The sequence below is a fragment of the Theobroma umbraticum genome, unplaced genomic scaffold, assembly GCF_002168275.2.
Source record: "Theobroma umbraticum cultivar Fairchild unplaced genomic scaffold, ASM216827v3 scaffold_50.0, whole genome shotgun sequence".
Classification (NCBI taxonomy): domain Eukaryota; kingdom Viridiplantae; phylum Streptophyta; class Magnoliopsida; order Malvales; family Malvaceae; genus Theobroma; species Theobroma umbraticum.
In genome coordinates this window covers 3,560,780-3,574,237 of record NW_018397261.1, presented here as the reverse complement: position 1 = coordinate 3,574,237, position 13,458 = coordinate 3,560,780, and the positions used below count along the sequence as shown (strand labels likewise).

The window sequence follows — 13,458 nt, the reverse complement described above, 5'->3', positions numbered from 1 at the left end:
TTGACGTAATTCTTAAAATCAAATGATTAAATTATTTCGATTTTGAGTATAGGGATTAAATTGAACAAAATTAAAGAGTACGTAGATTAGATAAGTCTTTTAACCATCATAAAATATACAAATAATCTAAATATAAAATATATATTTGTTCCTTGACTCACATAATCTTATCTTTTTACATAAACTATCAACTTAACATTCAAGATTTAACATAACAAAAAGTTAATCATAATAAAATTAGCATCCATTAAATAAAACTAACACAAGACCATTAACCATAACGAATTATCAACTTAAATCTTCTCCATGAGTAGGCTTTTCACATTCACTCACATAGACTATTTAACAATTGAAAGAAAATAAAAAATATAATTAGTATAAATTTTTTTTAATAACAAAGTCAAAGAAGATTAAAAATAAAAAAATTATATAAAAAATCATAAAATTTAACATTTACTATATAATAAATAATTAATAATAATCTCTTTAGATGTTCATAATATATTAAACATTAATATATAAAATAATATGTTCAATATTTTTTTGTAAACAAAACCAATATCTTTTGGTTCTTTATTTATAATATATTATTTATTAATTATTAATTAATTTTAATATTTTTTACAATATTAATTACTTATTTATTATAAGTATAATTAATATGTTAATTTTATATAGTATATATTGATATGTATTATTTTATTATATATATATATATATATATATATATGAAATTAATGACACAACTTATGAATTATAGTATTTTATATCAAAGTTTGTATAAATAATAATTAATCATAAACAATATGTTATAAAAACTAACATGATAATTAATAAAATTATTAAATGTAATAATATAAATAAATTTTATTATAAGTTATAGGAATGTTTATGTATAAATTAAATATATATATTATATTTATAAAATTATATATATATTCATAACATTTTATGATACGAAACATTTTATATTAAGGTGTAATAATAATATATATTAAATATATATAAAAAATTAGTTTTATTTTTTAGACGAATTGTTGTAAAAATTTTAAAATCGAGAATCGATAAAAAAATCAATTGAACTAGACATTTTAAACTAATTGATCCAATGAATCAATTAGACTAAATCATTTTACCTAAATTACATTTGGTTTTTAGTGAATAATTAGTCAAATTTGGTTTTGCTCACCTCTATTAGGCCGTACTACTAATATATAATATGTTATAATAAATTTAAATTTATATTAAGAATTAGTGAATTTGGATTAGTAAACTCATTCTTATTTTATTTTAAATCTAATAAGCTTAGCATATTGAGTTAGAATTTATATGTTGAGCTTAACTAATAAATATAAGTTTCACAATATTTTGAGAGTAAGTTAAGAAAATTAAAAAAAAAATTACATGTAAAATTAAAATACTTGAGGACCATGTCCGTCTTTTCTTTTGAAGAGAAGCTGCCCTTGCATACAATCTTCCTACGGATATTGACCTTTGATCTAATCATCTCTGCCTTGTCATAGATCTTTATTTTTGAGATGCATTTTTGGTCATCACTCTGTCTTACAGACATCGTTAACCCTTGAAATTAAGTATGAGCAATTAGTCGGTTTGGTTTATCATAGTTGATGATCGAATAGATAAATTTTGCTAGAAAATATATTGAATTGATTAAATTTAAAAATAGGATTGAATTTATCAAAGATTGAATTGGTTCAACCGATTTAGTTATAGATTAAAAGAATTGAAATTTTATCATTTTTATCTTTTACAAATTATAATATTAAAATTTATAAATTTTATTCATTATTATAAAATATATAAATAATCTAAACATAAATAAATTAACACAAACCAACATAAATAAAAAAACTAATAAAACATACATAAATAATTATATTTAACAGTAATAACATTAACATCCTCAAAATTAACATATAAATGTACTATATATAATATTAAGTTCGATTTTTTAATCGATTGGATTTAAAAATTTTAAGATTGAGAATCAATCAAATAAACAGATAAAATCAAAATTTTTGAACCAATAAAACGAATAACCAATTAAACCAATCGTTCTAAGCAAATTTTATTCAATTTGGCGGAGTATAAGTTGGGTCCATTTTTACGTAGCACTACTTGGCTTATATGTTACATAGGTCAATTTCGTCGCTTTTCTAAGCCCCGAAGCTAATGATCGGGGAAAGGAAGAACTGAGGCTCAAAGATGAAAAGGCTATTGAGACTGGGCCTTAAATCTATTTCTAATGTTCCTGTACCAAATAAAACGAAGTGTTCTTTTTTTTTAAAAATGCTTTATGTCAAATGTTTGGGCTAGATGATAACATTCGGAGTCCATTGGAGCAAATGTTGGGTTCCTGTGTGATGGAGTTTGGGGCTTTTTCTCACGTGGACCAATTTCTCACCCGTCAGGACAGCTTACCCACACCAAAGCCCAAGCCCGGGTTTCGTATCAGTCTCTCTCTTTCGGAGCACAAGAACAGACGAAGAGGAGAGACCATTTCAATGAAATTTATCTCCAAGGTCACCCGAGCAACCAGGTGATGGATTTGTATCTTTCTTCCTAAAATAGTGGGTTCCAAACTGAGGCATAAAAATCGACAATTGGTGTTGGATATGACAATTGACAACCTAGCTAGCTTCCCCTTTGCACCTCATTAACCTATTATACTACTATTCAAATTTCGGTGCTTAGGTATAGAATTTAATCTTAGTTGTTGATTCCATTTATTTGAGTTGATTACAAATTAATCAAGCTAAACATACAATGGCTGGCATTTTTTTTTCAAATTTATTTAATATAATTATACATAATTGAAGTCAATCATAGAGCCAGGATGGCAACGCAACTAATGTGAATCAACGTATTTGGTATTCCTAGGTATGTAGGAAGACAAAGATCCAGTCTGTAAAGGTCAAGTATATTTGCCTGTTCTACCAAAAAAGAAAGAAAGAAAGAAAGAAAGAAAGAAAAAGATAAGCTCCGAAGTACAAACAAGGAGATATGTTTTCAGAGACAGAGAGACTCTAGCTAGTTGCATTCAATCAAACAATAATGGAGTCAATGGCGTTCTCCATGAAATCTCCTCGGGAGGGTCAAACCGGCCAAAATGGCTTGTTCTCTGATTAGCCAACATCCCATTTTCTATAGCCAATGCTCCTTTCAATGTTTAGAATTATGGGCTCAATGACCCTCACCCCTCTACTTCTTGTCTCTTTCGATCACAACAAAACTCAGTTACGGACCTTGACCCCCTTTCTTCTTCTTCATTGATAAATGGTAAACTCGCATTTTCATCCCATTTCTTGGCTCATTCACGTTCCTTGGAATTCAGAGGGGTCCCTCCCTTCCTGTGCATTTGCTCCGTCTTCTGCTCACATGTCGTAAGGAAAAGTACTCATGCATGCATTTGGACCTACAAAACTGCGAAAGGTTTGGCTTCTAGTGTTCTAGCTTTAGCTAGTGCCAAGCAACTAGAGTTGAGATATTGATTTCGTAATACTGGAAATTGATAATTGAGAAAATTACAACATATTCGATATAACTATTGCATTTTAAACTTGATATTAAGCTTCAGTTAACATAAATAAATTGCTCAATCTTCTAATGGTTCAGATCTAGTGTTACTTGCTATCAAGGTTGAACAAATTTAACGCATTCATCAAGTACTGAAGTGTAGGTGTTATGCAAGTAAAAACTCTGGCAATACTTAGTGGGACAAGAGAAATGAAAGTGAAAACGAGAAAGTTAAGAGCATAATTTTATAAGTGAGGACAAGCAGAAGCGGGTCAGACTGCAAGATAGCGGAAACATGAACACATGCCCACATGGTTATGCACATGAAGGAACTCCCTCACTCCGGAGTCACGACAATGACTACTCGACCCAATCCCCATTCGATGAACGTCTCTTTGCAATGGTTTCATCTCTTCAATTTGTCTTTTATTCCATTTGTTTTGTGTTTTATTTTTAATTTCCTTCTCCATAATTGTATCTGATATTTATCTTCTAAGCTTTCAAAAGTCAAAAACTAATCATTACACAGATTCAAAATTTTCATCCATTTTTTGTGATCTTGATTCATCTATAAACTATAATGATTGGTTTCTCACTCTAAGGTATCAACTTCCCTATTTATTTTATATTTGTGCATACTAAGCCACAAGTTTGAATACTGTTCCTTTCTCTTTCTTTTTTCCCCATATTTTCTGAAATATTTCAAAATAAAATTATTTTCCATAATTTTTTTCTTACATTTTCACATTAAAAAGCATTGTCCATCAATAATATAAAAAAACTTTAAATTATAAATAAAATAAATGCAAAATTACATATTGTTTTTGCATGTAGGTGAAAGTCAATGGAGGAGAAATGATTCCATTCCAGACGGAAAAGAGTATAATTTTCAACGTAGGACCAGCTAAGAAAAATTATTACTCCTGAAGTCTGCATATATGGTTGAAGGAGAATCCGATGCACAGTTTTGCCAACTCTTCCAGCTGGATTGAACAATCATCAAATGCACTTATATATGCTTGGTTTATTAGCTCAACTTGAGATGTTTTCTAGACAAGGCATTTTCTTCTTTTTTTAGTGTCCATGTTAATGATTACAATTGGTAATTGGTCAGATTCTAACGGGTTCAGGTTGGACAATACTTAAGTTCAGGTTTGAACTATCTCGAGTTTGGATCATTTTGGATTTAGATCCTTTCGAATTAAATTGTATTAGGTTCAAACTGTTTTGCACTTGAACCGTCTCGAGTTAAGATATTTTAACTTTGAATTGTATGGGTTTTGAACTTCTGTATTTGAGTTGTCTCGAATTTAAATAGTTTTAGATGAAATTTGGATCATTTTGAAATTTATGTGCATTATAAATATTTTTGTAAATTCGAATGCAATAAATAATTTTATTTTATTTTGTATCTTTCAAAAAAATAATTTATTTTTTACTAGGTGTCATGTCGATGTTAATATTATTGATTAATTTAAGAAATTTAAGATAAAAACATGATACAAAAATTGATAAATATTTGTATTTCTTCTTGTGTCTAATTATTGTTTTTAGTTTGGATATAAATTATAAGCATTATGATCATTAGATATGACCTTAGACAAATATCCAATTAGAGTGACTAAAGGACATTATTGAAAAATAACTAATTACCGCTCATAAAGAATACTAACCTTAATAGGTCAATTAGTTGATCTAACTTTAATGTTTAGAAATTATAAGAAATTCAATAATATGATATTTATAACTAATTGATAAAATATTGTTATAATTTTAACATTCGATCATTTTTTAATGTTGGCATTAACGAAGAATAAAGATGTCTTGGCTTGACAATAACATAATAAATTTAATCGATAAATTATTTTGTATAACATTAGTCCAAGTTTAAAATTCTAATATTCAACATCAAAATATTGAAAATACATTATTTATATAATTCTATAATAATTACATATGATAATATTCTTCTAAATTTTAAATTTTTATTTAAGAAAAAATTATCATTTATTTTTTTACTCGTTTTTAAAAAACATAATTAAAATTTGAATATTTTCAAGTTAAAAATATGGGTTTCAGATTAAATCAGTTTCAAGTTTTGAGTTTGGGTTGTTTCAGGTTCGAATGATATCAAGTTTGGGCTATTTTACGTTTGGATAATCTTGAGTTCAATTTATTTTTGATTTAAAGTCTTTAATTTTTTTAATTAATTTGGATCAGCTTTGGTTTCAAATTGATTCACAAGAATTTTCGTATTCGGTCAAATTTTACCTCCACTGTTAATGTCTAGTTTCATGAAAAATTTCTTGACACTTTGATTGGTTTAGTGGCTATTTATGTCATGTTAAGGAGAGTTTTTAATGTTCTTTGCATGCATAGCCATGCACTTATATTGACAATAACTGTCAAATTTGAAAATAAAATTGAGGTACAATTTTAATTTTTGAATATTTGTGGCTGTACCTCTCTAAACTACTGTTGACAAGGCCTGTTATTCTTAGGTTAGGTCCAGAATCTAGAATTATTAGTTACTAGTAGAGATCATATATATAGGGTGGGGGGACCGCTCGCTGTGCCTACACATGGCCAGAAGGCTGGGCACCGAAACATGTAGGACCTGAACTCCTACAACATAACATCGAATTCATTTAAAGTGGGGAGGGAGGGCTATGCTTCAGAAAAAAAAAACAATAAAACAATTATTCAACATTGAAGCAAAGACTTACATGCATCACCCCACCATGTCCTCTATATTTATGTATATCATATATTCAAAGTATAATGTTATATTCAGATCATAGAAATTTTTTATATTTTTGGAAAATGGTAAGAGTGGGGACTTGGGAGATCCCAACCAGGTCTTGTTGAGTAGCACAATGCATGGCAATTGTGATAAGGAATAGAAACCAAGGGCATTTTGGTACAACTTTGTGCTATAAATTGACAAGGTTCATGTTGCTCCCCATGCACAAGCCCGATTCTCTCCTCTCCTCAATTATTTTCCTCTCTGAATTGCCATAATTTGCTGTGAGTTTCCTGATCAAGTTGCAAGAGGAATAAAAGAAAATTATGGTTTCTAAAGTGGAAGAAGCTATGAAGAGGCAACAGCAGTCACAGCAACAGAGTCACAAGGGAAGGGATCATTGCCATCAGCAATACCATCAGCAGCAGCTGCAGAAGCAGATACAATGTAACAAGGGGAAAACTCCCAAGTTTAAGAGGAGCACCTCCAATCTTGAAGAAGATGGGGCTTCCTCTGCCATTCTCTTGCTTGCTTGCATTGCCTGCACTCCCTCGTATTGATCACCTAAATACGATACATATATAGGCAGACATAAGCTTCTGTTTCCACCTTCCGTTCTTCCTCGCCCTCACTATGACTCTTTATTGTCTCCCCTGTATCTTTTCTCTCTGTTAATGTTCACTAAGCCTAAATCTCTATATTGTACTAGCTAGAATTTCTAACTTCTCCTTGTTTCCCTGCATATTTTTAGTTCAAATACGTGTTGTAGTACTATTTACATTTTCTTTGAAAGAGTTTATCAGCTGATACATCATCATGTGCAATAAGATGCACACATGCATCGACCCAAAGTTAAGTGGTCATGAGTTAGAAGGTAACAAGACAGTCTCCACCTAATATGGGTGTCGCCAAAAGCCAAAACTTTCTTTGTAAACAGTGGCGCGTGCACTGTCTTGACTCTGTTTCATGCATGTGTTGATGGAGCGCCTGCCAAACCAAATAATTGGAGATGAAGAAGATAACTCTGCTACAGCGCGACTGGCAGAAATTTAGTTAGACTAAAAGTACAATTTTTCTGCTAACACTTTCTTTCTAGCAAAAGAGAGTAAAATGCGCCAATGATTCACGAGTTTCATATAATAAAGATATTTTATTTTCATTCATAATTTTTTAAATTTAGTTATTTATAATTTTTAAAATTTAATATTTTGATCCTTACTTTTTAATAATATTTTAAATTTATCCATTTTATCATTTTATCTTTAAAAATCAACAACATATGTCACTTCAACGTAATATGAATATTCATGTGACATAAATATGATCAACCCAAAAAAAGTCATATGGGTCCAATTGTTTTAACACATGAGCTTACACACATGGCTTGGATATATGTCATGTGGATATCCACATGGACGGTTACATCACGTTTAAATAGTAAAATTTCGTTAAATTTAATCGTTGTTAACAAAATAAACGAACTTGAAACACTTTTAAAATTTACATATCCACAAAATGAGTTTAAAAAACCATAAATGAAAATAAAATATTTTACAAAAAACTATAGATGTCTAGTGTAATTTACTCAAAAAATGAAAATTGAGATTACATTTATAACATCTTAACAGAGTTCAAGTGTGTGTATAGAAGTAAAAAAAGAAGGAAAAGAAAGCAACCATGATGAATAAGACATCAACCCACATGAAGAATTGCATTTAAATTTTTTGGATAAAATTAGCCTATTGAAATCTGAACTTAAATAAGATATTCAACAAGTTTCGGTGTGCTTCTTCATCTTGGTTTGTTCTTCTTCTTTTTTTTTAATATTGGTTAAAATGCAAATTAAGTGGGCCCTACATCTACTTTCGGGATGTAAAATTCAACATAAAGATAAAGGACAGTGCTAAACTTCAAACTTTGAACCATTAATTGAAGAAGACTTCAATACCATCAACTAGCTGGATAAATACAAAATGGGTATATTGGTCCTCGTACGATACATGTATAGGCTAATTAATGAATATGAAAAGGGAAAGTTTGGTTGGCTGCCATAGCTTACCCTGTCTTCGTAGGTTTTATCCTTTTAAGTTGAACAAACAAGGTAACTTAAAATCATTCTCTCGCAATCATCTACCCCATTGGAATCTTTGATCAGCTCCTCAGTAGATGAATTTTAACTTTGCTAACTATTATCTATATGGATACAAATCATTATGCAAATTTCTTCTCATCATGATCACGTTACCTTGTTACTACTTATAAGCATTGGCAAAATATCGATAACATCAAGAGTTAGATTCCTACACATCTTTGAAACGTAAGTCACATGAACCAAAAAGCACATAACACCATCAAACATTATAAGTCTTATAACCACAAGAGTCATGACCTTGACAATTGATTTATCATTCAAAATCAAATTTCTAAGCACTTCTTGAAGCAAATCAAAATAATCCTTTTGGGAACATAAGTGGGTGACAAGTAAAATCCAAATAACAATCATCACTAGAATTTGCATTCATACTTTTTAAAATTATGAGGATAGTATTATGATATAATTCGGAACAGGAACACACACTTTTGTTCTTATTACCTTCACTTGATTTTGTAAGATAATACTGCTAAATATACTCATACCCTTTGCATAAAAAACACTAAACATTATCGGATCTACACTTACCACCCTAATTAAGGTCTCTTATCGATTGACTTATTCTTTCGAACCACAACCACTAATGCCAAGTTAATTGAATCTTTATCCTATTCCTTTTTGTTCTTTCAGGCTTCATGGTTCTTTGTGCTTGTTTTACTTTTATTGTATCATTCTTACAAATCAAAGATTCTAAAAATAACTCATAGGAGTCTCAAAGCGATGCAACAATTGTATCTTCTTCTTTTCCTCCATGTTCGAGTCAATCCTTTTCAAGAGAGCAATGATCTCGTTGAACTCGTTTATATGTTTCAGAAAGTCTTCACTCTCCTCCGTCATTAAGCACTACAATTTTTGCCTACACTACGGCTTGTCAGAAAGATTTTTTGCCAAATAAATGTTGGCTCTTTGGATTTTCTTGCTGTTGTTTGCTTGTCAACAGTTTATTTTGAGCCACCTTTCTGTTCCTTGTTGTGTTTCTTTGTGAAGTTTGCACTGCATTTTGTGTGAGTACTCCTGCTAATAAATATTTCAAAAAAAAAAAAATCCTCACAAAATCCCCAGCAACATGCATGCTACACAGAACATCCCAAACAGCCATACAAAAAGCAACACATAGGCTGAAACAAGGCCATTAACAGGGGAAAGACAAACCAATGCTATACAAGGCCATACATAAAATCTTAAGTTCTAGTTAGACCAATACTCAACACATCACGTTCATTGTGAAGGAAACTTTATTAATCTCCCTATGTAGTTAACAGCCTTTTTGTTCCACAATATTATTAGTGCAAGTAAGTGGATTTACTCTTTAATTTGTACCGAAAAAAAAAGTGAACGACGCAATACCATTTTAATTGACACTTTCCGCTTATTGAAAAATAGCATTTAAATTCACACATAATAAAAAGTCATGGTCAAACCTCTGATCAGTAAAAGGATAAGAACGACGACTATCTTGAGTTGACATTGAATACGTTTTAGATATTGTTACAAATTGTTGTCAGCGCTTTGTAAGTATTCATCTTTACAAGTTTTAACAAATAAAAAGAAAAAGAGAAAAGAAAAGAAAACGACTACAATATTTTTGTTTGCCCACTTTCTCTTGGTTCTACGTCCTATTTTGAGAGAAAATGGACTGATTCATTTGTCAAACCCACCCAACCGTCTCGCTAAAGGATAACGAAAGAATTTTCATAAAATGTGTAGGAGCTTTAACTTCATAAAATGATCAAATTGTTTCATGGCTAATATATAATCATAGAATTTTCATTTTATTTGAACAATTTTTAATCATAGTTTGAGATGAATTGAATTTTAATATTATATCGGTTTTGTTCAACCAATCTTATCCAAGAATATAGCCTGTCATTGTCCCTGCTTCAAATCCTTATACGGAGGTATATCGTTCTACATTATATATAAAGAGAAAGAGCTTACTTTTATTTGTCTCATAGATCTTAATTATAGTTATTTTTTTAAGATTTATATTATAGACATAATATTTGAAAAAGTCTTTGAACTTTTGAAGAAATTCAAATAAACATTAATTCTTTTATCATATTCAATTAAATTTTTATATTTTGATTTTGGTACAAATAAGCTTTTATGACTAACCATTGATTAATGATCATTATTCAAAACGTCCCTGTCATTTTTAATACCAAGTGACAGTAATGCTAACATGGAAAGTGAAAAATATCACTTGATTATATTATCTTATCACATCAACATGTCATATATATAATGATCTACTACAATATGTTAGCATTTTATGTTAACCAAGTGATATAAAATAATAAGTGGTGTTTTTTGATTAACTTTAACTATTAGTTATAAAAACTTATTTATTTCATGATAAAAGAATAAAAACTTGATTAAATATAATAAACAATATAAATTTATTTGAATTTTTTTAAATAATTTCAAAATTTTTAAATATTATACCTATTATTATAAGATGTAGTCTCAAATTTAATTGATAAAGTATCTTTTGAGAACGTTAAGAAGAATTTTGATTTTTTTTTTTGGATCATAAGAGTTAGAGAAACCATTATACTTAATGTTAAGTGGAGAAGAGAAAATTAAGTAACGAAAAAAAAAAAAAACAAAGAAATATCCTTAACCTTGAGCTATAATATCAAATTGGTATATATTTTGAAGGACAAAATGTTATGTTTTTGTTGTTTATGAGTTGACTTTTAAAATGGGTAAAACACGCCATCTCACTAGGCATCAAATGCGACCAATGGCCATCCATGGTATGTTAGAATAAGGAGAGAAGTCGACATTGATTCAAAATGTCAAATCCTTGGTTGAAATTGTCAATTCAAAGCAACATTATATGTTCCGCCTGATTTCTGTTGCAGTGTGGAGCTCGCTCTAAAATGGAATTCAAGGCATTTTACCAATCTGTATGCCTGAAAGATTAACTGCGATCAACATTTGCGGTGGCGGATTTTGACGGGCTTTTCTTTTGGTTATATTTTTTGTTGATGATAATAATATGAATCAAAGCTTGACACAGTTAAATGGCACTTGCAGCCACGGGCCAAGTCAATATGCATCCGTTACTAATTTTCTTAAAATGATAGCCATTTTTGGTCAGAATCTTTGATTTTTAGTTACCATTTTTGGTCTATTAATTTGACACTTCCAATGTTATCAGCTCCTCTATATAAGAGGGAAAGCTTACGCATTGGAACAAGCATTGCTATCTTTTTCTTATAAAACTTTTGTAATTGCTGATTAGTCATCTGTTAGAAGATAATGGCGATGATCGATATCCAAATTGTCTCTAAAGAGACAATCAAGCCTTCAATTCCAACCCCGCATAACCTTAGAAACCTGAAGCTTTCTTTCTTGGACCAGCTTGCACCCCCGATCTACATTCCAATTGTTCTGTTCTATCCCGCTGAACAAAATGTTGATCTTTTGGAAAGATCCCTTTTGCTTAAGAAGTCCCTCTCAAAAACCCTGACTCAGTTCTATCCATTGGCAGGAACTATGAGGGAAGATTTCACTTTTGAATGCAACGATGAGGGAGTCGAGTATTTTGAAACCAAAGTACCCTGTAAGCTGGCAGATGTCATGGAAAATCCTGACGTCAATGTCCTGAATCTATTCTTACCATTTGAGCCCCAACAAAACTGCATTGAGTCCAAAAAGCAAGTTCCTCTTGCTATCCAATACAATATCTTTAAATGCGGTGGAGTAGCCATTGGTATCCGTCTGTCACATTTGATTGCCGACGGAACATCAGTAATCACATTCGTCAATGCTTGGGCTGCTATGTCCCGAGAACCTGCTGAAGTTATAACTCCCATTTTCGAAGCAGCAGCTCATTTTCCACCAAGGGATATATCAATGTTCCGTCCGAGCATAGGGATAACAAAAGAGAAGATTGTGACCAAAAGGTTTGTCTTCGATAAACCAAGCATTGCCGTTCTAAGAGAAAAAGCAGCCTCGAGAGATGGTTCTCAAGGTAAAACCCCAACACGCGTTGAGGCAATTTCATCCTTTATATGGAGCCGCCAAATGGCGATAGCTAAGACCAAACCAGAACGAGCAAAGCTTTATGCAGCAGTTCATGCAGTGAACTTGAGAGAGAGGATGGTGCCATCCTTGCCAAAGCATTCCTTCGGGAATTTTTGGAGGATGGCTATTGCTACATTTCCTGCTGAGATGGAGCAAGATTATCATGTCCTAGTGAGTCACATGAGAAATGCAATTAGCAAAATTGACAATAATTACGTGAAGATGCTGCAAGATGGTGATAGATACTTAAAAACCATGAAAATGGTGAGTGAACAGTTCTCAAAGAGTGAAGTAGAGTTTTGTAACTTCACCAGCTGGTGCAGATTCCCTGTTTACGAGGTTGATTTTGGATGGGGGAAGCCAGCTTGGGCTTGCAGTCCTAGCAGGCCTTACAAGAATTTGGTTATTTTGATGAGTGACAAAGGAGGTGATGGCGTTGAGGCGTGGGTGAACCTGTTGGAAGAAGACATGGCCATGTTCGAGCGTGACCCGGAGCTTCTCTCATTTGCTTCATCAAAAACTGGAAAATGATGGAACTTTCTTTTCTTTTTAAGATTTAAGTTAAGAATTATGAATTTTACATGAAATAAAAATGTGAGAGTGTCATTAAAAACATACAAATATAGGTTTTATTGTTTTACCGTTGTTGCAACCAAAGCGGGCTTCTGTTTTGCCCACAAAGATACATGACAGATGTCATATGCACTTGTTATTGAGATCATTTATCAAATTACATTAATATTGTAAAGTATAATTATTGTTTCATATTTAGGCTAATATTCTTTTATATATAGTATGTTCATATATTTTTCTATGGCGTTTGGTCATTATTGAGTCTTCAAGATTAGGAATGGTAGAAATAATAAACTAGTCAAAATTTGGTTGAATGCGTCATATTAGTAGCCGCGACCAAGCAACCTTACCTAGGGGTAAAGTTAGCTAATTTTTAATAAGGTGTCAAAGACAAAAGGAATTAAAGGTTAAAAATTTT

At 30.9% G+C, this 13,458-nt stretch overlaps 2 protein-coding genes across 2 annotated transcripts; both read left to right on the top strand.

Moving 5' to 3' along the window:
* Nucleotides 1-6,416: 6,416 nt before the first annotated feature.
* LOC110418408 (uncharacterized) lies at nucleotides 6,417-7,089 on the top strand. Its single transcript, XM_021431128.2, has one exon. The coding sequence runs from the start codon at nucleotides 6,607-6,609 to the stop codon at nucleotides 6,838-6,840; it is 234 nt and encodes a 77-aa protein (XP_021286803.1). The 5' UTR covers nucleotides 6,417-6,606; the 3' UTR covers nucleotides 6,841-7,089.
* Nucleotides 7,090-11,617: 4,528 nt separating this feature from the next.
* On the top strand, nucleotides 11,618-13,232 carry LOC110418295 (stemmadenine O-acetyltransferase-like). Its single transcript, XM_021430983.2, has one exon. The coding sequence runs from the start codon at nucleotides 11,700-11,702 to the stop codon at nucleotides 12,996-12,998; it is 1,299 nt and encodes a 432-aa protein (XP_021286658.1). The 5' UTR covers nucleotides 11,618-11,699; the 3' UTR covers nucleotides 12,999-13,232.
* The last annotated feature ends 226 nt before the right edge of the window (nucleotides 13,233-13,458 follow it).

What these genes read in the sequence shown, in the direction of transcription:
- LOC110418408 (XM_021431128.2), top strand. Translation starts at nt 6,607, where the DNA reads ATGGTTTCTAAAGTGGAAGAAGCTATGAAGAGGCAACAGCAGTCACAG.
- LOC110418295 (XM_021430983.2), top strand. Translation starts at nt 11,700, where the DNA reads ATGGCGATGATCGATATCCAAATTGTCTCTAAAGAGACAATCAAGCCT.